The sequence below is a fragment of the Gopherus evgoodei genome, chromosome 10 (genome assembly GCF_007399415.2).
Source record: "Gopherus evgoodei ecotype Sinaloan lineage chromosome 10, rGopEvg1_v1.p, whole genome shotgun sequence".
NCBI classification, from domain to species: Eukaryota; Metazoa; Chordata; order Testudines; family Testudinidae; genus Gopherus; species Gopherus evgoodei.
In genome coordinates this window covers 6,868,947-6,896,724 of record NC_044331.1, presented here as the reverse complement: position 1 = coordinate 6,896,724, position 27,778 = coordinate 6,868,947, and the positions used below count along the sequence as shown (strand labels likewise).

Genomic DNA, 27,778 nt, shown 5'->3' with positions numbered 1-27,778 from the left:
AGGAGAAAGGGAGATACAGACTAAGCAATGCCTATAGCAGGGGTAGGGAACCTAGGGAGTTAATTTTTAATGGCACTCACACTGCCTGGTTCCTGGCCACCGGGCCGGGGGGCTCCACATTTTAATTTAATTTTAAAGGAAGCTTCTTGAACATTTAAAAAACCTTATTAACTTTACATACAACGATAGTTTAGTTCTATATTACAGACTTATAGAAAGAGCCCTTCTAAAAATGTATGACGGGCACGCAAAACCTTAAGTTACAGTGAATAAATGAAGACACGGCATAGCACTTCTGAAAGGTTGCCAACCCCTGGCCTATAGCATACTGGCGTTAACAACTCCACAGGGGAATAAGTGCTGATGGTTAGGGAGAGGGACTGGGCATCAGAGATTTTCTTCCCAGTTATGCCACTCATTCATTAGCTGGCCTCAGGCATGTAATTTTAATCTTTCTGTGCCTCAGTTCCTCCCTTCAGTAAAATACTATATAGCAGTGGTGCTCAACCTTTCCAGACTATTGTAACCCTTCCAGGAGCCTGATTTGTCTTGCGCACTCCGAAGTTACACCTCACTTAAAAACTGCTCGCGTCCAAAACCAGACATAAAAATACAGAAGTGTCACAGCTCACTGTCACTGAAACATTACTGACGTTCTCATTTTTACCATAGAATTATAAAGTAAATCAATCGGAATATAAATAATGTATTTACATTTCAGTGTAAGTATACAGAGCAATGTAAAGAAGTCATTGTCTGTATGGAATTTTCGTTTGTACTGACTTTGCTAGTGCTTTTTATGTAGCCTGTTGTAAAACTAGGCAAATATTTAGATGAGTTGATGTACCCCGGGGAAGACCTCTGCATGCCCCTGATTGAGCACCACTGCTATAAAAGACTTCCCTACCTCACATTAGGGTTGCCAGGTGTCTGGTTTTCGACTCTGCTAAAGCCATTCTGAATTTACAACGGGGCAGTAAAAAGTGCTGACCGTTTCAAAAGAAATCACCAATATGGGATGTTTTCCCGAAAAATGTAATTAGAAAACTGCTGGGATCATTCATAGCTTTCAGAATAGTACAAACTTTTCAGCTGTGCCCAGTATAACTGAGATCAGGATCTGGCCCTATAGGAGTAGGGGCCAGATCCTGAGCTGCTGTCAATCCATTGCTTCACTGAAGTCAATGAAGCTAAGCCAATTAACAGCAGCTCAGCATCCAGCCGACAATATTTAATAATAATCAGAGCTTGAATAACGCTGTTTACCCAGGGATCTCAAAGCAATTTATATAGGAAGGCATTGCCCTGATCATCACAGAAGTGTTGAGAAGTGACTCAACTAGTGTCACACAACAGATCCAGGCCAGAGCTGGGGGTCAAACACTGGTCTTCTGACTCCCAGTCACTGGACCAGAGGTCGGCAACCTTTGGCATGTGGCCCGCCAGGGAAAGCCCCCTGGTGGGCCGGGCCAGTTTGTTTACCTGCCGTATCCACAGGTTCGTCCAATCGCGGCTCCCACTGGCTGCGGTTTGCCGTCCCAGGTCAGTGGGGCTGCGGGAAGTGGTGCGGGCCAAGGGATGTGCTGGCAATCACTTCCCACAGCCCCCCATTGGCTGGGATGGCGAACCGCGGCCAGTGGGAGCCACGATCGGCTGAACTTGCAGATGTGGCAGGTAAACAAACCGGCCCAGCCCAGCAGGGGCTTTCCCTGGCAAGCCGCGTGCCAGAGGTTGCCGACCCCTGCAGGAGACCATCCCTGGCAGCTACGCAAAGCATGGTTACGGCCACCTACCAACCAGGTTACCGTGGCTGACTACTGATGGATCCATTGCCTTGTCATTAAAAACCCAGCTTATACGGTATTAAACTGAATTATACACTGATCAGCAATTAGCACAGAGAACAAGCTGGCTGTTAGGTTCTTCATTTTCTGCCTGGATTCCTACACGGCAGCTTCTTTATTTTTTAATATAAGGCCCAAGCCTACATGAGCCTTTTTAATTATAGATGAGACCAAGTTTTAATTGAAGAACGCTATAAACAGAGCTGCAGAGCTTTGACAGCCAGCTCTGGGTTACCAGCCTTCATCATGAAGAGGATGCACTGAAGGCTGATTGGTAAGGAAGGGGCAGCAGATATTCTGTGTGTGCGGAAGGGAGAGGAGCAACAAGCACGAATGGGGGCTTCCTGGTCCTGTTGCTACACTCCAGAAAGTCCTGACGGGAAACTCAGCTGTTTGCAGCACTACACAGGGTACAGGTTCTCTGTTCACTGAGCCAGCTGGATCTTCAGGCATCAGCTCCCTCCTCTTGTGTACGCTAGCAAATTCGAAGAGAGAGCATTTTAAGGCAGCTCAGCCAGAGAAGCGATGCTGTCACCGCGGGGCCCATCCTGCAGACCTTATTGACAGGAGTAATCTTGCTGGAGCCAGTGTGTCCACACGCGTGAGTCAGGGCTGCAGGACCAGGCCACGTGTTCCCTTGATGGGACAGTGTTATCCAGAGAGCCACCGTGGGGGCTCCTTGGCCGAATACAGCAACACTAAACCAAACATTTCTCTCTCTCTGCCGAGAGAGCTGCCCAGTGCGATGAGATTTATTTTTATCGCGCATCTGCTCTGAGTGTGCGTAATTACTATCAGCATATTTCAAACACCAGGCAAGGCATCTACCAGTTCCAAATATAGAAGTCAAACACACTTCCAAAAGCATATGGCTGAGATCCATTACGTAACCGCGTTCTGCTCTGCGAGGAAGGATTCTGATCGAGATGGAACATCTGATCAAGATGGAAAATCCAGCTTACAAAAAACAACCAACCAATGTCCCCAGAGGGAGTTTAACGCAATTAGCTCTCATGGCCGGTTCTCGGTAGCATGCCCAGTGTATGGTGCTATACTACAAACTAAACATGAACTCCAAAAAGCTCACAATCTAAGGGTCTGTCTACAATGCCAGGCTATGTCAGAGGCTGGCTGCTCATACATATCCAGGGCCCCCAGGCAGCCCTTGCTACACAACCTTTCACTGCTGTTGTTATCCAAGCTAGTTAGATCAGAGCCAGCCCAGGTATGTCTCCACAGGCTGCAGTCACACCTCTGATTGCAGTGTAGACGTATCGAAGAGGCACACTGACCAGAGGAAGGGTACCACATACAGGTAAACATGAGGATATATTGTAATGTCTGAGCCATCTATCTGTGTGTATGTGTTACGCAGACTATCCTCAATTATTCTCAGCCTTTAGGCGTCCTAACTGCACGAAGGGGAAGGGCTAATTGGGGCGAGTTACCATGTCTTAGCATAAAGAAAAACCCCAAGGTCACCAGCTATCCAATATGTTTAACAAAATCATTTTTGAGAGCCCTGAAGTACAAAGACGGGTTCACAGTACAGCCGCTACTAGGGACAGAATTTCCAACCCAAATGCAAGATACGTGACATATTGCTCTGCCAAGGAAAGCACAGGCACACAAGATAAAGACATCTTTACACTTGATCTTTCCCAACAGATCTCAAAGCTTCCAGCTGTTTGTGCTCATCACAGTCATGCTCGTCAACTAGAGACATCAAAAGAATTTGGGGTAGGTACCATATATACTCATTCATAATCCAAATGTTTTTGGTTAAAAATGATGCACCAAAGAGCAGAGGTTGGCTTATAAATGGGTCTACACCAAAATTTGATGATTTTAAACTCCATGGAATCACTGAATTGAATATGTAATACACTGTCGTTTTGTTTACCTGGAGCGTTTGCAGGCATGGAGCCCCTCAGCTCCCTGTGGCCACGGTTTGCTGTTCCCAGCAAATGGGAGCTGCGGGAGTCACTTCCTGCAGCTCCTGTTAGTTGGGAACTGCAAACCATGGCCACAGGGAGCTGAGCGGCTCCATGCCTGAAGACGTTCCAGGTAAACAAAATGTCCCGACCCGCCAGCGGCTTACCCTGATAGGCTGGCTGCCAAATTTTCCATCCCCTGAAATATAGGGTCAGCTTATGAAAGGATCATACAGTTTTTGTTATTTTTGCCTATCCATTTTGGGGGGTCAGCTTATAAACAAACGGGCTAATGAACGGGTATATACAGTATTTATTTCCCACTGCAATGTAGCAAAGTTTGCCTAATGGTTCAGAATTTTAGGGAAACTCTGGCATTATCCTTTTTTTAAGTACACAAAGAGCAGACATAGCCTTTCTGTCCAAATGACTTTCATTACAGGTAAGGATAAAAACAAAAAACAAAAGTCAAGTCTCCATAAAAACAGAAAACATACTGCCAGTGAACTCGTGGCCCCACTGAAATCAATCGGAGTTTTGCCACCAACTTCCTCTAGGGTGACCAGCTGTCTGGCTTTTGACCGGAACATGAAGTCAAAAAGGGACCTGGTGGCTCCAGTCAGCACCGCCAGTCAGCCTGTTAAAAAGTCCGGTCGGCAGTGCTGAGGAGCTAAGGCAGGCTAGTCCCTACCTGTCCTGGCTCCATGCTGCACCCGGGAAGCAGCCAGCAGGTCCGGGGTGAGGGGGTCACGGGGCTCCACACACTGCCCTCACCCCAAGAATCAGTTCCGCACTGCTACGGGCCAGGAACCTTTTATTAGTTGGTAAATTCTAATTCTACAAGTAGCTTTGCGTGTGAGGTGACTCTCGAAATATTTTGGTCAAAGACAAAAACAAAAAACTGTCTCGCCTTCTTTGAAAAGTTGCCGACCAACCTAGAGTTTTCTTCAGCCTGTCATACATGACTTCGCAGAGCCTGATCCAGTCATGTGTTCTTAATGTTGATGAGAGGTAATAGTTCCACTTCGTTTTTTTCAAACTGGTCCTTTTTTGATGGTCTCTTTCCCCTAAAGCTGTTTCATGGATTGTTGTCCTTAAATCTTCCCAAAATTCCTCTGCCTTGTCTGGTAATGGCTTCCCATGCATGCCAAGTTCAAAATCTTGGCATTTCCTCTGGTTTTTGGTGTTAATAGCATTGATCTTGAGCTTGCTCCTAGGTTTTGCTCTATGTAGCTTCTTGGCTGTAATCATCACTTTGCGAACAGTCAATGAGTGATCAGTGTCACAATCAGCGCTGTGGAACGTGCAAGCATTCTGCACTAAGGGTAGGTCTTTCTTCCTGATGATAACAAGGTCTAATTGGTGCCAGTGGCCTAATGGTGGATGTTGCCATGACACTTTGTGGCGATCTTTTCCTGTAAAAATATGAATTGGCAATGCACATTTGGTTTTGGGCGCAGAATTCAAGAAGTCATTGGCAATCCTCATTCATCTTGCCAATGCCAAAATGTCCCAGGCAATCTGGCCATGAGTGGTTGTCTGCACCTACTCTTGCATTAAAGTCACCAAGGAGGAGAAACTGCTCAGCTGACAGTATTCTCTTGACAACTTGATGCAAAGAGTTGTAAAATGTATCCTTTTCCTCAGGGCTAGATTTGAGTGTTGGGGCGTAGGCACTAATGATATTCACAGAGCCAATGATCGTCTGAAGTTTAAGTGAGATGAGCAGAAAGAATCCTGTGGCACCTTATAGACTAACAGACGTATTGGAGCATGAGCTTTCGTGGGTGAATACCCACTTCGTCGGACGCAGACTAACACGGCTGCCCCTTTGATAAGTGAGATGATATGCTCTGACTTCCAAATGGGTGTTTCTAGGAGCTTTACCCACTTGTTTCTCACAGCGAAACCAACACCGTGCAGATGATTTTCTTCGCTGCTTTTACCTTGCCAAAAGAAGGTGTCACTGGCTTCTTGGACAGAACCAACATCTGCAAGTCTTGTTTCCTGGAGTGCTGCAATGTCAACACTGAGTCTGTACAGCTCGCGGTCTATCAAAGCTGACGTCCATATGCTGCCTGTGTATTGTAGGTCATCGTTGTCTGTCAGACAGGGCACAAATGGTCGCACTTCCAAAGGTCCAGTCAGATGTCTCCACAAAGGTGAGCTGAAAAAAATCTGTGGCCAGCTTAAGGCTTGCCTGGAATCTGGTATTGCAGAGAGATTCTGGGTTAACGCTGCCATTGGGTCCTGGCACCCATCTGTATCAGCTAAGCTTGCCCAGCATTCTGAGACCCCTAGGCACAAGGGGTATGGCTGATGGACGGAGCAAACGATCCGTGGCCAGCACTTCCTTGGGCACACTTAATTCTTTCAAAAGTCAATTGTATAAAGTCAACAACAGAAAGCAAATCTCCCTGAAATAGTATATGAACTAAACATGATTTAAAAGCAAGATCTGAAGCCAATGATTATGTCTGGCTGTTACAAGGAAAGCAAATTTCAAGCTGCCTATGTTGAAAGCAATCTCCACGCAAGTAATTTCGCAACATCCATCGAGCTGTCATTTTAAAAAGCCATTGCCCTATCTATGGCATGCTTCCCTCCCCACCCTCACCCGACCTTTTTTAACACTTGTTTTTCTTCTCATACAAAGCAACAACCTCCCACAAGCTTCAGATAGCCCCATGACAGCCTCAAGGATATAAACAAACAGCCTTTGTTCCCAAATCATTTCTGACTCTCGTTGGGTCTTTTTTAATCCCTTTTTCCCCCTGCTCATTGCATGGGTTAACTTCCATCTCGGAGGAATGACTCTTCCTGCACAAAATGAAACCTACCGAACTTGAAGAGACTAAAGGACAATGTCGTCACTAGATCCAGAGAGAGCTATGAAGTCTGCAGAACAGCCACTAGTAGGATGACCAGACAGCAAGTGTGAAAAATGGGGATGGGGGTGGGGGATAACAGGAGCCTATATAAGAAAAAGACCCAAAAATCAGGACTGTCCCTATAAAATCGAGACATCTGGTCACCCTAGCCACTAGCCCCTGGAATCGTCCTCTCCTTCCCACACTACACACACTTTGATTAAGACAAGGGAGCAGGGCAGAATGAAATTTTTTATTTTTTTTTTTTATGTATTTTTCTAACAGAAAGTCCATGTTCTGCCTGGATCATCCCAGAGGATCCATTAACAGAACCTTTAAGCCCTTGTTAAACCTCTGAGGGAAACAGATTGAGAAAGAGAATTTGGAAATGTCTTCAGAACCAAACTTTGCATTCAGTGCCACCTGTGAAACACCACATCCTGGGCTGCACAGCTTAGTGGCAGCCACGCAGCCTCAGTTGACCATGGATTTATTACAAAACGCCACCTTTGGCACCAACCCTGCAAAGACTCACACGCTTGACTCTACGCACGGCAAACAGGTAGTCAATGGGGATAGTCACCATGCAGGAAGTTATGCACGTCCTTAAATCTTTGCAGGACCAGAAACTTGATAAAATATCAAATATCTGCATTTCCTTGACACTCTTTATGCTATTTGTCTCCTTTGTCATTTCTCTCCATTTTCAGAGTGTCCAAGTCCCAGCCAATCATTAAACACACTGCATGGGCAAAAGGATACTTACCAACAGTCAAGAGTTGGTTTGCTATTGCACACAGCCCCTGATGAATAGACATCCGGCACTCAATAGTCCTGGTTGACATTTTTGGTTATTAGTCAATTTCACTTCTATGAAATCATCCTTTGCAACTTATACAGTAGCTCTAATGCAGCAAATACTGCAGGGGAAGGCTATTCATGGGGGAGGGCAGTTTCTTTTCTTTTTTCAAAGTTTTATGGATACATTTATGTTGGTTCTGAGAACATTTGTCCTTACAAAGTCTAAATTTTAGGTCCAAAACTGCCCTGGCACCACCTCTTAAATTCCAGATTTTTATAAAATACACTCGTCTCTTAATTTTTTTTATTATTAACCCAAGAAAAACACTGGCCATCACCTGGGCTCTGCAGGAACAGCCACTTGATCCTTCTCCCAGGTGATGACAGGGGAGGGCAATCCTTCGATCCGACACTCAAATCGGGCCATACCATTTTCTTCCACTGTCTGAGACTCTGGCTGCTGAAAAAAACGTGATAAACCTGGAAAAAAGAAGAGAGTTAATGCCTTCAAATCTGTGCTCTGAGAAATACATTTTCAGTCGTTTGAGAAGCTGTATCAGAAGAGAAGAGAATGCATGTTTTCTAACACTCATGAATCTATAATAACGCAATGTACAAGCTAGGAAGACTCCTATTATGTGGTAAAACTTGGCACTACAAAATGACCAGGCTGGACAAGAGAAATGTAAATTCCTCGCTGTCCTCCAACCCGCTAGCTGGCATGCCCTTAACAAGCCTGGGTGTGTTACCAGAGGCATCTGAACATGCAAATTGGCCTCCTGCCTCATTTTTGCTGTAAATGTAACCGAATGGCAGAAGCAGCAGGTCATTTGTCTGCCTGCCCAACTGCTTTGCTAAATGGCCCTTCAGTTTCCAGTCATCCCGTTAGAAGTGGGGAGAACGATACTTTCTTGACAGACAACCAAATCTGAGACCCAGCTTGTTTTGGATGAGCCACAAAATTTGTGCAGAGAAGGGTGAATTTCACCCGTTCAGCTCTGCCCAGCACAAGTGTTACATATACGAATGTAAAGCAGGAGGACCCACTTGTGCATTAATTGATGTTACACTAGAACCTGGAGGCCACACGCGAGGTCAGGCCCCCTGGGCTAGGCACTGCATCGACACACAGTGAGACGCACTCTCTGCCCCAAAGAGTTTATAAGCGAAGGGAGTATTATTAGAGCCATTGTACAGATGGAAAGCTGAGGCACTGACAGGTGAAGGGACTGGCCCAAGGTGACATGGGGGGCGTGGAGAGCCAGGAGCTGAAACCTGCCCGCAGAGCGCAAATCCAGCGCTTTACCCACAAGGCTGTTCTGCCTCTCAGCAAGGAGCTGATTTGCCCCGAGGCCTGCTTTAGCAGGAGTGAGGAGCACCTGTACCTAAATGCCTTGTTACAATGAAAAGTGATGTGCTTCCCTCCTAAAACACACGCAACGCCGGCTCCCTTTGTCACGTTTTGCTCCCTAGAGTAAGGGGTGTGAGACCTGCTTCTGCTCGTTTCTCCCCTCTTTCAACCACGGTTAGTGTCTATTCAGACCTGCCCTGGTGCCCGATCCTTCTCCCACTAAAGTGCATGGCAAAACTCCCGCTGAGTTCAGTGCCGCAAGATCAGTGCCCTGAATCACAGCTATTTTCTGCTCACTGTCCCGCATCGCACAAGGATCTGTAGGATCAAGAACACAGAAATGAGCACTGGTATATAAATTTGGCCAGACTATCAAATAATGCACCACTAACATGTCTTAGTCACACAATGGACTTTTGAACACAACACGCTGACATCCTTAATAGGCTGTGGAAGGTTTTTATTCTCTACAACCAGAAGAGTTAGAATGTCTTTTAAATGCATCTCCATTAAACTATGACATTAAACCTATCCTGCCTTACAAATGCTTTGTGCCATCATAGAACACAAATGACTGTAGCACCATAATGCACAGCAAAGGTCTAAGCTAGAAAACATCCAACTCTGTTGCTATGCCAAGCATAAAATTCTACTCAGCAGGCTCAAATTTATCTGCCAAGAGTAATTCTAACATTAGTGTGAAATTATTTGTTAGGCTGATTTCTTACTCTCCTCAAAAACAAGAATTCTATTGGTGCGTAGTTTACAACTTTTTAAAAAATTAGACAATTTGTGTGTTTCTGATCCTGGAACCAGTTTAAAGTGTGGTATGGTTTTTATTTTACTACATTTTTTAGACCATATTCATACTAAAAATGAAAGGTCCAAAGGGCAAAATGTGTGTATTGCACAAATGGGCCTTTTTAAATATTGGGTTTCACCTGTTTTTGTGTGCAAATACCATTAATTTTTTAAACAGACAACCTGATGCACATGCAGCAGTGCTCACTCACCCTTGGAGCACCCCCTTGTGTCAGTGCGGGATGTTGCCACTATCTTCTGCTCCAGCTCCTCCTGCAGGCCATCTGCCTCTGGTCCTGTCCTCTGGCCAAGTCATCTAATTTCAGACCCCTCCATCCTGGGCAGCGCCGTCCCTGGGAGGGGGTGCAGGGTCTGGGGCAGAAGTGACAGATTCATCTCTTCCGGGACCAACCACACCAGCCAACCGCACCGGCCCGCAGGGCCCGGAGCGGTCGCACCAATTTGCCCTACCGAAGGGACAGCTCTGCTCCTGGGACATCACAGACGAACCTAAACGAAACTGAACAATTCTTCTGCTTTCTTGAGCTACTGAAGTCTTTTCTTCTCTGCTTACAAACCCTGTCTCAGGGTTCCCGCCTACAGGAGCCTACTCTGCTCCATGTAAGTTTCCCTCCATAGGAGGGTCCTGCCTTCTCCACAGTCTCTCCCTAGATCTTGCCCCTTTTTTCCATGGCCCACCACAGGGACCAACTCTGTTCTGGAGACCTTCTTTAGTCTGCTGACCCCAGGCCTTTCCATGAGGAGAGGCAGGAACTCCTTAACTCCTCTTTCCTGGGGCTTGCCTCCACCACTCAGCTCCTTCAGGGTATGTCTACACTGAAGTTAAAAACCCACAGCTGGCCCACGCCAGCTGACTTGGGCTTAGGCGAAGGGGCTGTTTAATTACAGCATAAACATTCAGGCTACAGCCTGGGTTCCAGGAAACTGTGAGGTGGCAGGTCCACTTTCAAAGCAACCAGTCCACCCGGACTCTGCTCCTACAAACCAAGGCTGCAGAACGGGACTCCTGGCCCTGGCACCTGTGCATTTTCTCTCTGATGTACAATCTACTTTTCCCTGGCAATATGAAGGATGATGGTGCAGCCCAGCTACAGAAGCACTGAGCCCTAGGCTGCAATGTTTCTAACAGGACCCATGCAATGCAGTGGGATCCAAGCACATTTTAAGGCCCTCCCCTTTGGGCATTGATTTCTGCTGGCTGTATGGTGAAACGAGAAATCACGAGTTAAAGCAAATGCAGTGGGACTTCGCTGGAGAAAGAGCCAGGTAAGAACTGTTCCTCTGCGGGGATCATACCGCATTTTTCTAGGAGTCCCACTGAATTCAGGAAGTACAGTACTCCTCAGGGGATGTCAGAGTTTCAAAATCTGGCCCTGAGGTAGGATCCAGGGCCAAAGCCTGCACAGCACCATTCACCATTTTACCACAATGCCATTTTTCATGGGTCCGGGGTCAGGAACTGGTTAAGTCCTCCAGGAATACACTCCAGTGGAAGAATGAAGAGTGGAGCACGGCAACACTGTGGGCATTGAAGGGGCAAGGTGACAGGCATGGAATGGTGAAAGACACGAATGTATTCAGCATTATTTAAACCACTTGGCAGGTTTAGATGGAAGTCTTCATTGGGCCTTGGAAATCTGTCATGAAAATTGACCAGCCCAGCCATAAAACCTGCTTTCCCTCTCTTCCCAGGATGATGGTTAGAACGAAAAGCTTCGTATTTTACTCTCAGTCACCAAAATTACACACCGCAGGTGAGCAAGTGCCGTTCTGCAAGGCTGCCTTGCACTTTTATTAATGGCACATTCAAACCAAGCACGCGACCCTCCACTGACATTTTACACTCAGCTGGAGCTAAGCCCCCTCTGATCACACTTTTAACCCAGTCTCGAGAGGTGACTGCGCTACAGTGACATGCCTCTACCCCACCCTTCTCCCGAAAGGTCAGTCCCATCAGCACAGAAGGCTCTGAGATTGGAGAGATTCCCTGCCAGAGACATTATATCCTGGTCAGAAAATGCAGTCTATGCCTGGAATTTCAGCCTTCTCAAAACGCCTCTCTGGTCTTTCGCGCTGCCTTTTGCCACCAAATTCTGTCTCCGTTTATTTTCTCCCTTTGTTCCTTTTATAATTATTAGTATTTATTTTTGGATGGTGGCATCCAGAGGCCTCAGCTGAGACTGGGGCCCCATTGGGACACTGTAGAACCCCCCTGTAACACAACCCCAGCCAGAACAGCTTACACTCAAAATAGACAAGACTAGCAAAGAGTGGGAGGGGAAAGTGAGGCCTAGAGAGATGAAGTGACTTGCCAGAGGTCACCCCGCAGGCTAGTAGCAGAGCTCGAAATGGAACCCAGATGTCCTGAGCCCTAGCCTGATGCCCTCTCCATGCTGCCTGGCTCAGTTTTGTAGGATCTGCTGCTGCTGCTCTTGCACACACCTATCTCCCAGCAACTAGAAATGATAGGCAGAGCCTCTGACCTTTAATTTTCAGCTTCCAGGTCAGGCAGGGGCGGCTCCAGGCACCAGCATGCCAAGCGCGTGCCTGGGGCACCAAGCCACGGTGAGCGCTCAGCCCTCCCACAGGCATGCTGCCGAAGGCAGTCTGCCTGCCGTGCTTGGGGCGGCAAAATACCTAGAGCCGCCCCTGAGGTCAGGTAACATCTGGTGACTGTCTTGTGGCCTGTGTGTGCAATGAGTCGGTAGTCTCAGCAGAGGTCCCCCAAAACCCCACAGCAATAACTGAAGCGGTAGTAGGCAATCTGTTCCGTCACCAAGGAGTAAATGGAGCAAGGAGCGAAACTACCCTTTCACGCTGGAGGTGCTCATTCCAGGATGGGTTAGAAGGAAACTGGCGGGCAAGGAGAGAATCTTGCACTGACATTCCACAGCCGGCTCTGCAGTGAGGACTTTGCTTTCTGGGGCAGCCAGTCTGCGATCTTTCCTCAACACTTAAAATGTTTTATGACTCCTTTTTTTCTTTTTTTTGGGGGGGGGGGAGGAAGTGACTCCAATTCTGTATGTCCTTTAATATCAGTGGACGTGCAATTTAACTACAACTACTATTCCTTTAAGCAAGTGGAATGTAGGTGAGACAAGCCTACAAGAAAGTTTGTTTCTACTCCTGTTGTAAGCTTGTGTGACCCTCCTAACACAATTGCACTACACTCGTTTAGATTACACATCATGCATATAACGTGGCACTTTGACAGCCATTTTCAGCTTCTGCCAGCAGAAATGTGATACACTACAGCACCATTCCTTCCAGACACAGCAAATATGTTCACCCAACAGCTACAATTACTGTAATTTTATAGCCCATCCCTTGCAAAACTATTTAAAGTAAATTAACAGTTTTCACAAATGTCGTGATTAACAGGAAGAGCAAAAACAACACACTCCATAGTTTCACTTTGAGGATATTTAGGGCTCTGAGAAACCTGCCAATCTAATTAATTGACTAAACATCTATTTACATAGTAAACAGACTTGAACTAGAAGTCATCACAGATCAACCAGGTCTCATGTGTAACAGTAACCCCTAAAATCAGTGTATTGACTCTGCCATGTGGCCAGGGTATAACCCAGGGGTAGGCAACTTATGGCACAGGCGCCGAAGGCAGCATGTGAGCTGGTTTTATGTGGCACTCACGCAGCCCAGGTCCTGACCACTGGTCCGGGGGGTGCTGCATTTTAATTTAATTTTAAATAAAGTTTCTTAAACATTTTAAAAACCTTATTTACTTTACATACAACAATTGTTTAGTTATATATTACAGACTTACAGAAAGAGACCTTCTAAAATGTTAAAATGTATTACTGGCACGCGAAACCTTAAATTAGAGTGAATAAATGAAGACTCGGCACACCACTTCTGAAAGGTTGCCGACCCCTGGTATAACCTTTAGTATCCCTGATTCATGGCGTGTGACTGACACCAGTAAATAAAGATCAGCCTCTTACTCCAGCCCTCTTGCACGACATATGCAGTGTTGCTGTAGCCACGTCAGTCCCAGGATATTAGAGAGAAAAGGTGGGTGAGGTAATATCTTTTATTGGACCAACTTCTGTTGGAGAGAGAGACAAGTTTTCGGGCCCAGACCTGAACAAGAGCTCTGTGTAGCTCAAAAGCTTCTCTCTCTCACCAACAGAAGTTGGTCCAATAAAATATACTGCCTCATCCACCTTGTCTCTCTTGCATGTCGGCTTTGACTATGTTGTGTCCGAACCGTTGACAAAAACGAGGTCATCTGACTCCATTTGTTTGGAAATAAAGCTGCCAGAGAAGTCCAGGAAGTGCTACCAAAATTTCCCAGGGAGCATTGCAGAGAACTCAGAGAGGGTGAAATATCCCACACTGCTGCATGCGGCAGGGTTCACTATCCGCTGTCTCCAGTGGCCAGTGCTACATCATCTACGCTACAAAGACTGAATTCAAAACCCAGTCCTACAGCAAACATAGTTCCCTAGATGCCATCAGCCGGCTAGGGCTACTTCTGAACCCAGCTGGTAAAAGAGGAAATCCAAGCAACTATCCACCACCTTTCCCATTTCGAAAAGGACAGATGACATGCCACATACACACTTGGATTCCTGGATCTAGGTGGCCCCATCAGAGAACAAGTCTGAATTCGACAGCACAATTCTATTGGGCCACTGGTCTGGAATGGAAACTGGCCAATCGTTGCACAGAAGCGTGAGCTCTCCTTTCTTCCAGACTGGGGGTGCAGAAAGACACAGGCAGCTGAGAATTCTGCATCAAGGAAGAACATCCTTCCCCTGCCGTTGTCTTTCATTCTCTGAAAGGCAGCAAGATTTCAGAAGAATGTAAAGGTTCTGTGCAGGACGTTTGCAATCTGCTGACTCCAGTAGCTGAATCCGGGGATAAAATGGCTGTCTATGACTTGAGTCTGTCCAAAGGCAGCAGAGACTTAAATGCCGCCAGCCTTTGTAGGGTTAATGAAATCCACATGCCGCATAAAATGGACCATTGGTTCAGGTGCAATTTTTGGTCCTATGTCAGCCCCACAAGGCTGTAACAATAGAGATTTGCTGTCATGCTGTGAAGATGTCAAAAGTACAACCTGCCACAACATTTGAGAACAGCACCATCTTTCTGAAGGAAAAAGGAGAGGGTCAAAACTGCATCAAAACAAAGGTGTCATAATTATACCGTCAGCTTCAGAAACCTTTCTAGCCCTGAAGCCTGTCTGTGGAACAGCCGGGTTCTTTTGCACCCAGGCCATTGCAATGGCTGATCATCTGAGAAAGCTGCTCAGAACCTCCCAGTCACCCCGTCCCAAAACAGAAGTGTGGCAAGGTGCACGATGATATTAAAAGGCATTTGAACCAAATAACCAGACGAGTTTATTTTTAAAGGCAATATAGAAAGAAACCACACAACTCTCTGTCCCAGGATACTGTTGAGACTTACCGAGTTTCAAAAACGTTCTGACGTTTCTAACAATAATATCAGCAGTTGCAATTACACTAGCGAAGATACAAATCCTACAGGCTTTCAATACTGAGGCTTCAGGGTATATAATGAGCTCACCAGGAGGGAATTTCCCCTGTGCTATACCACTGCACAATTAAGCCCACGGTGCAGGTTTCTAACTTTCTCTAAAGCAGGGACAGGCAACCTATGGCACGCGTGCCAAAGGCGGCACACGAGCTGATTTTCAGTGGCACTCACACTGCCCAGGTCCTGGCCACCGGTCTGGGGGGGCTCTGCATTTTAATTTAATTTTAAAGGAAGCTTCTTAAACATTTTAAAAATCTTATTTACTTCACATACAACAATAGTTTAGTTATATATTATAGACATAGAAAAAGACCTTCTAAAAACGTTAAAATGTATTACTGGCACGCGAAACCTTAAATGAGAGTGAACAAATGAAGACTCAGCACACCACTTATAATAAATAAAATAAAATAAATAAATAATAATTGGAGATATACCTATTTCCTAGAACTGGAAGGGACCTTGAAAGGTCATCGAGTGCAGCCCCCTGCCTTCACTAGCAGGACCAAGTACTGATTTTTGCCCCGGATCCCAAAATGGCCCCGTCAAGGATTGAACTCACAATGCTGGGTTTAGCAGGCCAATGTTCAAACCACTGAGCTATCCCTCCCCTCCTTCAACCTTCTGAAAGGTTGCCGAGCCCTGCTTTAAAGCCTCCAGTCTCAGCCAGTCAGACATGATGCTGGGCTATGTGAATTCAGGCTCTCTTCGGATGGAGAAATTCTTATGGCTTTATATAGGACAGGTAGCCCATACATCTTGGCAAACCAGATCCCACAAAGGAGACAAGCTTTTGTCAGACTTGTCCTCTTCTCTTGTAACAATAGCTGGCGCAACCCCATAAATTAAGGGAAAAAATGCTAGGTCCTTCCTGCTGACACTGGATTCCTTGTCACCTGGCCATGCCTGAACATAGCTTCCAAACGTAATCTCTTTCACACGTTCCTGGTGAGACAGACTGTCTCCTCTGATCGGTCCCTTTGAGACTCTCGACTCATTTCCGTCTGATACTTTCCCTTCTCCAGTGTGGGAGCCAAAAGCCCTTAAATGTCACAGTGGCCCCAAATTTCTGGGACTATTTGTAGAAAGGTGCAGACTGTCTCCACAGCCACTGTCTCAGGTTTCCAGCAGAATCCCTGCGAGTGGCTGACTGACTCCACAGGAGACGTGTGACCTGACCGGCCCATTTCGCTAGTGCGCACTCTGGGGAGTGAAATATACCATGCAATAGATTTCTAGGCAGCAAAGATGATCTGCTTAAAGCACAGGACTGGGAGGCAGGAGGAGATGTGGTCCATCCCAGGCTCTGCTACAGGCTTGATGTGGGACTTTCAGCAAGTCATTTAAGATTCATCCAACTCTCAATGAAGCCACAGTCTTGAGACTGATTTCAATGGGCGTCTGACCACCCCTCCTAACTTTAGTGCTTCACTTTGCTGGTATTTACCTACCTCATGGGGCATCATGAAGCTAAGTTCATGATAAAGCATCCAGAGATCTCCAGGTGCTTATGAGGGCCAAGTACTGTCATTTTTTATTATTATTATTTGCATCAGCCTATTGATCAAAAAAGAGTCCCTGAGCCACATTCAGGACCTGCAGCACAGACTCATCTCCTGACAGAAACATACCACCTTCCAGGAGAAAAAGGTTGCTGGCTGACTTCTCCTCTCTCTCTTCTTCCAGACAAGCCTTTTTCTATCGCCTAACATTAATCAGCCATGGCCGACGCAATCAGCATGAAGAATAACTCCATCTGCATGTAAACAAGTTCTGATAGACCAGGGCACTCTATTTCGCTTGCACAGAAACAGATCCCTTGGAATACTCCACTCACACGAAATGAATGCTAATGTCGCAAATGCGTCTCTCCAGCCTGCAAAACAAAATGAGCTGGGGGATGCATTTCATTAATCAACTTCCTCGTCACCCTCGATTCAGAAATAAGTAAGTTATGTCAGGTGCAAATGCTCGCTGAAGAAGCAGCACTTTCCCCGGGCAGATGGTAATAAAATGAGACATATGAATGCACACATAAAGAGCGACAAGTCTTAGACAGTTCATCTGATTTTGGATGCCATGTGATAGAGCATGGCGGAAGACGGGAGGGGGAAGTGTCATTCCCCATATTCTTACAAATATCCATTTCTAAAGATCTAGAAACAAAAATTTGGGATTTTTTTTTTATATAATTATTCTCGTTTCTGAGCCAGTATTTTTTCCATTGGTCTCCCCTACAGGCTACCAGCCAAAAAAACCAGATCAGTTAAACTGTAAGGCACACTGCTGTACCATACGCTGCAAATTTTTAGCAGTGAGGGTAATTAATCTTGGAGATAATTTACCAAGGGATGTAGCTGACTATCGTTCGGAGTCCTTAGCTCAAGAGAGGCCACCTCGTCTACGAGATACGCTCTCTAGTAAGTTCAGCCACAAGTTCCTGGGGTCGATGCGGGAGGTGCAAGGCTGATATTATACAGGGGCTGGGGGGTGTCACGCTAGATTATCATAATGATCCCTTGTGGCCTTACATGCTGCGACCTATGTTCTGCACAGCTTATTTGCTTTTAGAATCTTTGAGTAAAATGAAGTGCTGTGTAAGGTGAGGAATTTTCTGTCCGACCAGAGAGAGGCGTAAGGCAGACAGGCTATCCTGCACTGCCAGGCAGAAGGGCTGAATTCACCCTAGGTGGTTTTCCCATCTCTAACAATCACAATTTACCCAGTGTCTGTCTGCACTATACTGGTCTGTCTCCTGTCCAATGCCCGGCATTTCATAAGCCCAAAAAGTCACCCAGTTTATTAAATACTGCTAGTAGCTATTCATCTGGCACTGCAAATGTATGCAGAAGGAAGAAAAAAGGAGAGAGAAACTGGCCTTTGGGACACTGTATGCTTAATATTTCCTAAGCAAACCAAGTGGTTCACATAGACCCTACCTAAACTGATAACAAATCAACTAAGGCTCCAACACTGCAAAGATTTTATGCACAGTGAGTAGCATTTGACTTGGGTGGGACTATTCACACAGCACACGGTTACATAGGAGACAGGTTATATATGTTTGTGGTACTCGAGCACCAGGAATATTCAGGGCTGGGGGCCCTGCTCCAGCAATATTTGGACCTGGGTCTCTCCCCCGGCCCTGCCTGGTTCGGGCCCCGGCTCCTGTGGGTCTCCCCTGCCCCGCCGCGTCCCTGCCTGGCAAAAAGCAGTGCAGCACCTCTCCCCTGCCTACTTCTGCTGCCAGAAGGGCTCTGGCAGAACTGCTGTCTACTGCCCCAGGGTCCGAGTGCCCACCATCTCCTACTGGCAGGGCAGGCTCCCTTATCCTGCCCTTCGGCCCTAGCCCTGAGCCTCTTCAACACCCCAAACCCCTCAGCCCCCGACACCCTAATCCTCTGTCTCAGCCCTGAGCCCCCCTACATCATGAATCCCTCATCCTCAGCCCCAACCCTCATCACCCTGCACCCTGATCCTCTGCCCCAGCCCTGAGCCCCCCTACATCATGAATTCCTCATCCTCAGCTCCACAGCCCTGACCCCACACCTCAACCCTCTGCCCCAGCCCTGAGCCCCCTCACATCATGAACCCCTCATCCTCAACCCTCATCCCCCTGCACCCTGATCCTCTGCCCCAGCCCTGAGCCCCCTTACATCATGAATTCCTCACCCTCAGCTCCACTGCCCTGACCCCACACCTCAACCCTCTGCCTCAGCCCTGAGCCCCCTCACATCATGAACCCCTCATCCTCAGCCCCAACCCTCATCCCTCTGCACCCTGATCCTCTGCCCCAGCCCCGAGCCTCCCCGCAGCATGAACCCCTCATCCTCAGCCTCACAGCCCTCACCCCTGCATTCCCTCCTATCCCCAAACTACCTCCCAGAGCATGCACCCCTCCCAAAGCGTGCACCACCTCCCCTTTCCCACACACCTCTTCCCACTCCAAACTCCCTCCCAGAGCCTGCACCCCTCACCCCTTCCTACACCCCCACCCCCAGCCCAGAGCCTGCACCCAAACTCCGTCCCAAAGCCTGCACCCCTCACCCCCTCCTGCACATCCACCCCCTGCCCCAGCCCAGAGCCTGCACCCAGCACCCAAACTCCACCCCAAAGCCTGAACCCTGCACCCCTCCTGCACCCTAATACCCAGCCCAGGACCTGCACCCCAGATCTCCCCCTCCCAAATCCCTCCCAGAGCCTTAGGCAGGTGGGGGCGGAGTTGGGGAGGCAGGTTCTGGACACCACCAACATTTCTACAAACTTGCCACCCATGCACCGTTAAACACACGTTGGATAGGCTCAGGGCCTATTTACCCTTCTACTAGAGTAAGTGTGTTCCAGTGGGCAAGCACAGGACCCCCGGCTTCCATTCCTGGTCCTACTGAAGATGCTGGGTAAATGCAAACCAATTTGTACCTCAGTTTCCCAGTGGCAAACAAGGCTAATTACTTACCTGCCTCACAGTCATTAACCGCCATTAGGATCACAGGACGAGAGGTATTATAGCACAGAAAAATATTACTGCAGTAATGTTATTTTCTAACCTAGCTTAGTTTTTAAGTCAAGGACTGGTTTATTTATTGGCTCTCACATTCTTAAAACAGCTCTGAAGGCAATTTCCAAATGCGAGGGACTTTAATCTAGGATATTACATTGTTTTATTACTTTAATGCCTCAGCTCTTGAGAGATCTTTTTCTGTGCCTGAAACGAATACCAGCCTGAATTGGAAAGCCCTTCCTTTCATCTCTGCTTCCGTTTATAAACAGGTTGTCACCTTGCGAGACAGCACAGACAGCGTAGAGTCTTTGCAACTTAAACAGACAGCTGCTACCGCTTTTTACTGCTCTTCACTGTCTAGAACTTTCCCCTCGAGTTCAGAAGGGGGCCGTACAATATACAGTGACTGCTCCTCCTCCATACCGTCTCGTCAAAAGACACTGGGACAAATTCTGCCCTTAGTGATACCCATGCAAGCTCCTTGGCATCCAGGGGTCTAATCTCACTAGGTGCTCAGAAAGTCGCAGGCGTGGACCCCTACAGCAGAAAGCAACCTGTTATCTCCTGCCCTTTTTGGCAACCTCTCTAGGTCCCACCCATGCTCCTTCTCTGGGTATGTCTTCGCTGCACAGTTCACCTGGGTCAGAGTGCCTCTCACTGGACAGCAGCTGAGTCTTAGGCATCAGTGCCTCTCCATGAGGGGACTGGAGAACAATGCCTCCAAACTAACAATCACAGTGTCAGAGTGGGGTTGCAACCCCCAATGCTCAAAGAAACCCTTTAAAAACAAGACCAGTACATCTGTTACAGTTCAATCCAGACAGAGGGATTACTCTGACTGTAAAAATAAAGGAAGCTCTGGAAATGAACATTATTGAGATATTCTGGATGCGTGCCCACCCTCTGCAATTCTAGTCTGTCCTGCACTGGAAGCCTACTGTCCTTAGGGGGCCACATATCTCTGGGATTGGCAACAGCTGGAGGATTGAGCCTTTATTGTATTCACTCAACACGGGACAGATTTTTTTTCTTTAACTTTTTACAAAAAGGTCAGTAAAAAGAACCAGGCAGAATGGGACAAACTTAGAGCTGGGTTCTCCACATGCAGAAATAAGCAAAAACAGTCATTTTTGGACAAAACCTCGAACTCTTCTGCAGAAAGCAGACACTTCTCATGGCGAGCTGAAAACCAGTGTCAAAGGAAATTCTTCAGTCAGCAGCCCTACAGAAAGTCGCCTTGCTGAATCCTGGCTCTGGGACCAAGGTGGTTTAAAGGGGATTGGGTAGGAAGGCCTGAGGGGCCAATCCCTGCCAGGCCCGGGTTGCGTATCTCCTTGGGAAAGGTCACACTGAGCACTGGAAATCTGACGCTCGAACATTGGGACTTGTTGCTGTTTTTCTCTTGGTCTGAGCATACTGATTCTCTGTGCTTCAGCTCCAGCCTTTGAGGATAGCTCTTTCCCCACCCCTCACCCTTTTCTTTAGGTCCAGAAACCTGCCTGCCCATTTCTGTGTATTTTTGCCTCCACCTGGCAGGCATTGGCTATGAGTCAGAAGCAAACCTAGGCTCTCCTCACTCTTCAAGAGGGGCAGAGCAGGGGTCAGGTTTGCATGCTGGGTCACAGATCTCCCTTGTGTAAGTGAATGGTTTTCCCTCCACTCCTTTATACTTTCCATGCTTTGCACCAAATTACCTGGAGTCGAAGTGAGGGGCAAATATCACCAGTGTATCCTGGGAGAGATGTAGCAAGGTTGATTAGTTTATAACCCTATGAGGCCTGAAGCCTAAGGACCTATCTTAAGGTCTAAACAGCCTCTAATGTGACAATATACCGGTGCGTTCTGTGGGTTCTATAGTCTAACATAGGCACCTCAGCTGGATGACCAGCTTCCACATTTGGGCAATCACATTGGCATGTGGGCACCCAAAGGTGTGGACTCGAGCATCAGGCCTCCACTGCCAATTCAAGCTACAAGAAGGCAAGTGGACAGCAGACTCTGGCGCCGTGACCCGCGTTTCTGAGGATGATGGCAAACAGAAGATTTCATGCAGTCAAGTCTTACTCTGCAAAGCAGAGGGTCTGTTTACATCTCTTCCTAGCATGGTGCACACACCACAGGGAGCTTGAGAAATCAGATTGTTCCCTCTGTGTTGAGCTGGATTCGTGGATGTTGCCCAGTCGAGCAGTCTTGAGGATAAAAGTACTGCCTGGTTTTCTTTGGCACCTGCAGTCAGAGTCACTGAACTGGAGGAACGAAGAGCTTGGGACCAAAATCCATTATACCTTTCTCAGCTACTTCCCAGGGCACCTTAAAACACTACACTCGGCACCTGAGGACATCAGCATGTCTGCAATAAAGCTCCCACTTTACTGCCAGCTTGGACTTTCCTCAAATCTCTTTCCCTGCCAAAGATTAAGCCCCTGCCCTGCTGCTACCTAATGCAGCGAAGGCGGAGCTGAGCTTTCACAAGCAGAAGGCATCACTAATGAGGAGACACCTGACACCCAGCCCAAGAAGAGTGCACAGCCTACATGGAGAGAGATCACTGGCTCCCAAACGGGGCCTCAGCCTCCAAACTAAACAACCTTGTGCTTTTACCAGTTCCATCAGATCCTAGCCCATTCAGTGTTGTTTTCCAACCTCAGAATGGCCAGCAAAATTCCCCACACTATTTCCTCATGAGATTGCTTCATTAGCATCTTTAACTAATTCATCTGGGGGCAGATCTTCCACTGGTATAAGCTGCCATTGCTCCATTGACTTCAATGGGACTCTGGTAATTTACACCAGCCTCTTGGTTTTCGTTGGATCTATAGAGAGCTCCCACAGAAGGTCTAGTGGCAGGAGCTCTCAGCTCCCACTGCACTCCATATTGGCCTGACCCTGCCCTCTTTAGTAATGCAAGGCCCCACTGAAGCTACATGCATTAGTAATAGAATAGGATTGGCCCCATCATGCTTCTCTGATTCTATGCTGCAGTAGCTACCACTTGATCAAGATGGAATGACCAGCTGCAGCCTAATCCCGGTTTCAAGTTTGGCAGAGGTGTACACGCAGTGGACTCCAAGCATTTCAATGGCTAGTCTGAAAGGCCCTTTCCAAAGAGACTCCCCCATCTGGTTTTTAAAAGAAGCCAGGGCCCAGGGGAGTAGTGGGGGAAAAAGACATATCTGGCTTCAAGACTAAGCTTGATAAGTTTATGGAGGGGATGGTATGACGGGATAGCCTAATTCTGGCAATTAATTGATCTTTGATTATTAGCAGGTAAATATGCTCAATGGTCTGTGATGGGCTGTTAGATGGGTTGGGATCTGAGTTACTACAGAGAATTCTTTCCTGGGTGCTAGCTGGTGAGTCTTGCCCACATGTTCAGGGTTTAACTGATCGCCATATTTGGGGTCGGGAAGGAATTTTCCTCCAGGGAAGACTGGCAGAGGCCCTGGAGGTTTTTCACCTTCCTCTGCAGCATGGGGCACGGGTCACTTGCTGGAGGATTCTCTGCAGCTTGAGGTCTTCAAACCATGATCTGAGGACTTCAATAACTCAGACATAGGTTAGGGGTTTGCTACAAGAGTGGGTAGGTGAGATTCTATGGCCTATGTTGTGCAGGAGGTCAGACTAGATGACCATAATGGTCCCTTCTGACCTTAAGTCTATGAATTTATGGCTGCCTTTTAAAAAAAATCCGTGGTCCCTCTGTGCTCACTCACCAGTGCTGGAATTGTCAGCACCAGTTCAACTGGCCCCTCCCAGAATCTCAGTGTACAAACCAAAACGCAGGTCCGAGAAATTATTGTGCGTTTGGGGTCAGAAATCTGTGCACGGCAGCTAGTTAGTGCTGTGTAGAAATGCATAACGTGGGTCAAATTTAAGCTGCTTTTTAAAAGGTTGTTTATTCTATTTCCACAGCACATCTGGGAGTCTGCAGTGGGCTATCATAAATTCCTCAGAAAACACAGAGAATCAGTCTTCCCAGCAGCCCTTACGGTTATTTATGCCAGCACGTACCATACAAGTCACTTTTCTGCCCAGACTGGCACCACTAACTGCAACATCCAAGCTGAGGTTAAGAAACAACTACACAGGGCAGGCAGAAGCAAGCAAAAAAAGAGTGTGTAGCTACTTTGGAACTTTACGAGTAATATCTTACTGTAAATCCTTACTGCTTTATTAAGGGTTATCCATTACCAAGAACATTCATACATTTATAGTAACTGATTACCAGCAACCCGCTATTGGGCAATGCCAACTTCAGAGCCACCCAGATGTAACTAGTGTAAAAGTAACTGTTTGTAATTAGTTACTGCATCTCCCAACACAGCTATAATTAAAAGGACATTGCAGTTTTAGTTTCGGCCCAATATTAAGATTGTTAAATTATTTTAAGAAATCTAATATTAATAGAAATGTTTTCATATCTTAAAAATGAAACAGTGAAAATCGGTTTTGGCTGGCTTTTTGTCTGGGGGAAGGGAGAGAGATTTAAACATGCCTGTAAAATGTTGAATCCTGAAGCACCTACATCAGTACTGTGTCAGTGCACCCGTCTGTCCGATTAGCCAGTCTGCACTCAACTCTATCATATCTGAGCACTTTGGGACGCCATTGTATTTTTCTTTGTTTCATTGAACTAAACGGAAAATGTAACATTACTAATGATCCTTGGTGTTCCTAAGAACTCGTTTTACAAAACGCAGGGGGTAACTTCACCTGTCAGGGTCCCCAGTACTGTCGGGTCTCACTAATTCATCTAACACACCAGTTAGAACAACCCTGCCTCTTCTCTTTTGTTGCCTGCTTTTTGCACAGATTGACTCAAGGAGGAGATATGCCAATGAAGGCCTCCCTTTTTAAAGGGAAACACTCACCTCTCATGCTAGTCTATTCATGACAAGTTCGAGTACAACCCTCAATGTTCAATACTTCTAATATCTGGTTTCCTTTTCGCAGTTTATGAGTAATGCTGTTAGTGTACTGGGCCCCGTCCTGCAAGGTGCCAATCACTGTGAACTACCCCCCTGTAAGAACCCACTGCTTTCAGTAAATCCATCCATTCCATCATATATAGGATCCTTTAAATTTTATACATGTAACCACTGCTTACTGTGTGTGGCAATCTGTCTCCCTCTACTGGTGGTTGGGGCACAGATAGAGGTTAACCTGCTACAGCTGTGGTTAAACAGCAGAAGCCTTTTAGCACTGACAGTAGAAAACGCAATATTTAAGACTCAGAAGTCCTTGCTCTGGATCCCCACCTAGGTTGTCAACCCACACAGATGTGTCATGTTACATATAAATCAATTAAACTGTTAACGTTTTCTTATAACATGTTTTCTGTTGTTCGTGGTGCAGATTTTTTTTTAAGTTACCTATGTGTTTGTGTAACACGTAGCTCAATGGGACGTCTGTTGTAACTGTGGTCTTTAGGCACAATCATAATACAAATAATAATAATTAGCAGGCAACTGCTCACATCAAAGGGATACCATTAATCTGAAATCAAGTAATTTTAACAGCAGATTATGTTTCCAACCCCAGCTCCCCTTGCCAAGTTTTGTAGTTGCACAATTTCTATTTCTTGTGTTTTCCATCTCTTACTGCAATGTGTAGGGGGCATGGATCAGCGTTCATGTCGCACCTCATCTCAGTACCCAGCCTGGGCCAGGGAAGCGAATGATCCAACCAGCAGACTAAATTCGGTGATGAATCCGGGTCATGTACCACCTGAGGTATGTTGCAATACACTAAGAAGAAAACGACTGCCATGTGTGAAAACCCAAAACAAATTACAGGGGAGAGCATCTATTCAGGAGAAAGAGTGACACTGACTAACTGAGAAAACAGATCCAAATATCATTCTCTAAATTCACAGTACTAGTAAGCAGCAGCAGGTAAACCTTTTTGAGAAAAGTGTGATTTTCAAATGTCTTTAAAATAAGTTGCTTTTTAAACTAGCTCTGTAATTTACAACAAACTGCCCGGGTAGGACAGATGCATTGATTTTTATTGTACATTTTGCAAAAGTGCCACTTAGCTTCTCTCCATTATTTACCAAAGCATGTCTCATTCATGGTGTTAAAGAGGTAACTGTTAGATAAGGAACCACAGAACAAACAAACAAAAAAACGAAAGCCAACCAACCATACCCCACGTTATCGGTCATGCCTTTCTATGTATTAATGCTTGCATACAATCAAATCGCTCTTGGTGCACGAGTCTTCTGCTCTGCAGTCACTTGTCATCTGAAGCCACTTTCAATTGAAACTGGCCTGCAAGCAGCTCCCCATTCCCTGCCTTTAAAGGCACTTCTGAATACGCATGCTTTGGCTCTCTGCGGGATGGAAGGGGTATGTTCGTGCACTGGCCCAAGCCTGAGCAGATCCCTGAACCCAGAGGGTGATCCTACAGGTCTGAGCAGAACAGAAGCAGCCAAGACCCCTTCTGGCCATGAAAGGGGAGGTCGGCATGGCAAGTTCCTCAGGGGCACCCCAGTGCACAATCTGGCTCCCTGCTGTTACAACGGTGCTTCCGTATCTTTAGCTCTCTGAAATTTTTCAGTTGCCACCTGTGCCAGGATCTCACAGAATTGTTCTTCATGCTCCTGTCTTGAGACTCTCAATCCCATTGTGGTTTCTCGTTCCGTTTTTGAGACCCCACACCCATTAATTAGCATTTGCTGTTCTGGATGCCTAGCTCACCCATGCCTTCCTCTCAGCCCACACGGAGACAGTGTGCAGCATGCCCCCTCTGGGTCCTATCCACAGAGGATGCGACTGTTACATCTATCAACTAGACAGCCTGGCTCTTTAGCTCAAGCTGTAGAGACACAGGCTTTTAGCTCTGGTGATCCCTGGTTCAATCCCTAGCAATAGCCAAGAAGCACACTGCTTATATCAAGAGCCCTGCAGTCCTCGATCCCTGCATTACAACTTACACACAGCTCAGCTGACTGAGGCTCTAGTTTAAAGACAGTCCATATTCAACCTACTGTGGCTCTGATGAAGTTCATAATGCACCTCTTCCCTGCTACTCTTCACGTAGATATATCTCAGAATCTTTTGGAAGCTGATTGTGCCCTTTGGGTTCCTTAAAAGTGCTGTTAGTAGGAGGACCAGATAGTTAATTAGGCTGGCCAAAAGAGAATTAGAAAAGCAACTAGCTAAAGACACAAAAACTAACAGCAGAAAAAAAATTAAGTACATCAGAAGCTGGAAACCTGCCAAACAATCTGTGAGGCCACTGGATGATCACGGTGCTAATGGAGCACTCAAGACAGACAAGGTCTTTGCAGAGAAGCTAAATGAATTCTTTGCATCAGTCTTCACTGCAGAGGATATGGGGAAGATCCCACACGTGAGCCATTCTTTTTTCAGTGACAAATCTGATGAAGTCCTAGACTGAGGTGTCAGTAGAGGAAGTTTTGGAACAAACTGATAAATTAAATAGTAATAAGTCTCCAGGACCTGATGGGATTCACCCAAGAGTTCTGAAAACTCAAATATGAAATTGCAGAACTATTAACGGTGGTATGTGATCTATTGTTTAAAGCACCCTCTGTACTAGATGACTGGGGGAGAGCTAATGTGATGCTGATTTTTACAAAAGGCTCCACAGGCGATCCTGGAAATTTCACTAAACCTAATTTCAGTACCAGCCAAACTGGTTGAAAAGAGAGTAAAGCACAGAATCATCAGACACATAGATGAACATGATTTGTTAGGGAAGAGTCAGCACAGCTTTTGTAAAGGGAAATCATGCTTCACGAAGCTATTAGAACTCTTTGTAAAGGTCAACAAGCATGTGGACAAGAGTGAGCCAGCTGATATAGGGTATCTGGACTTTCAGAAAGCCTTTGGCAAAGTCTCTCACCAGAGACTCCTAAGCAAACTAAGAAGTCATGGGATAAGAGGGAAGGCCCTCTCATAAAGCAGAAACTGGTCAAAATATAGGAAACAAAAGGTAGGAACAAACAGTCAATTTTCAAAATGGAGAAAGAGAGGTAAATAGCAGAGTCACCCAAGGATCTGTATTGGGACCTGTGCTGCTGAACATATTCACAAATGATCTGAGATATGGTGTGAAGACTAAGGAGGCAAAATTTGCAGATGATGCAAAATTACTCAAGA

The 27,778-nt window shown here is 46.5% G+C and overlaps 1 protein-coding gene across 2 annotated transcripts in view; it reads right to left on the bottom strand.

Moving 5' to 3' along the window:
- Positions 1–27,778, bottom strand: part of IGDCC4 (immunoglobulin superfamily DCC subclass member 4) — a 185,509-nt gene that overhangs the window by 93,955 nt on the left and 63,776 nt on the right. For both annotated transcript variants that reach the window (XM_030578836.1, XM_030578837.1), the window contains exon 3: positions 7,788–7,929. In XM_030578836.1, coding sequence (XP_030434696.1) covers positions 7,788–7,929 — 142 coding nt within the window. The remainder of the gene's footprint in view (positions 1–7,787; positions 7,930–27,778) is intronic.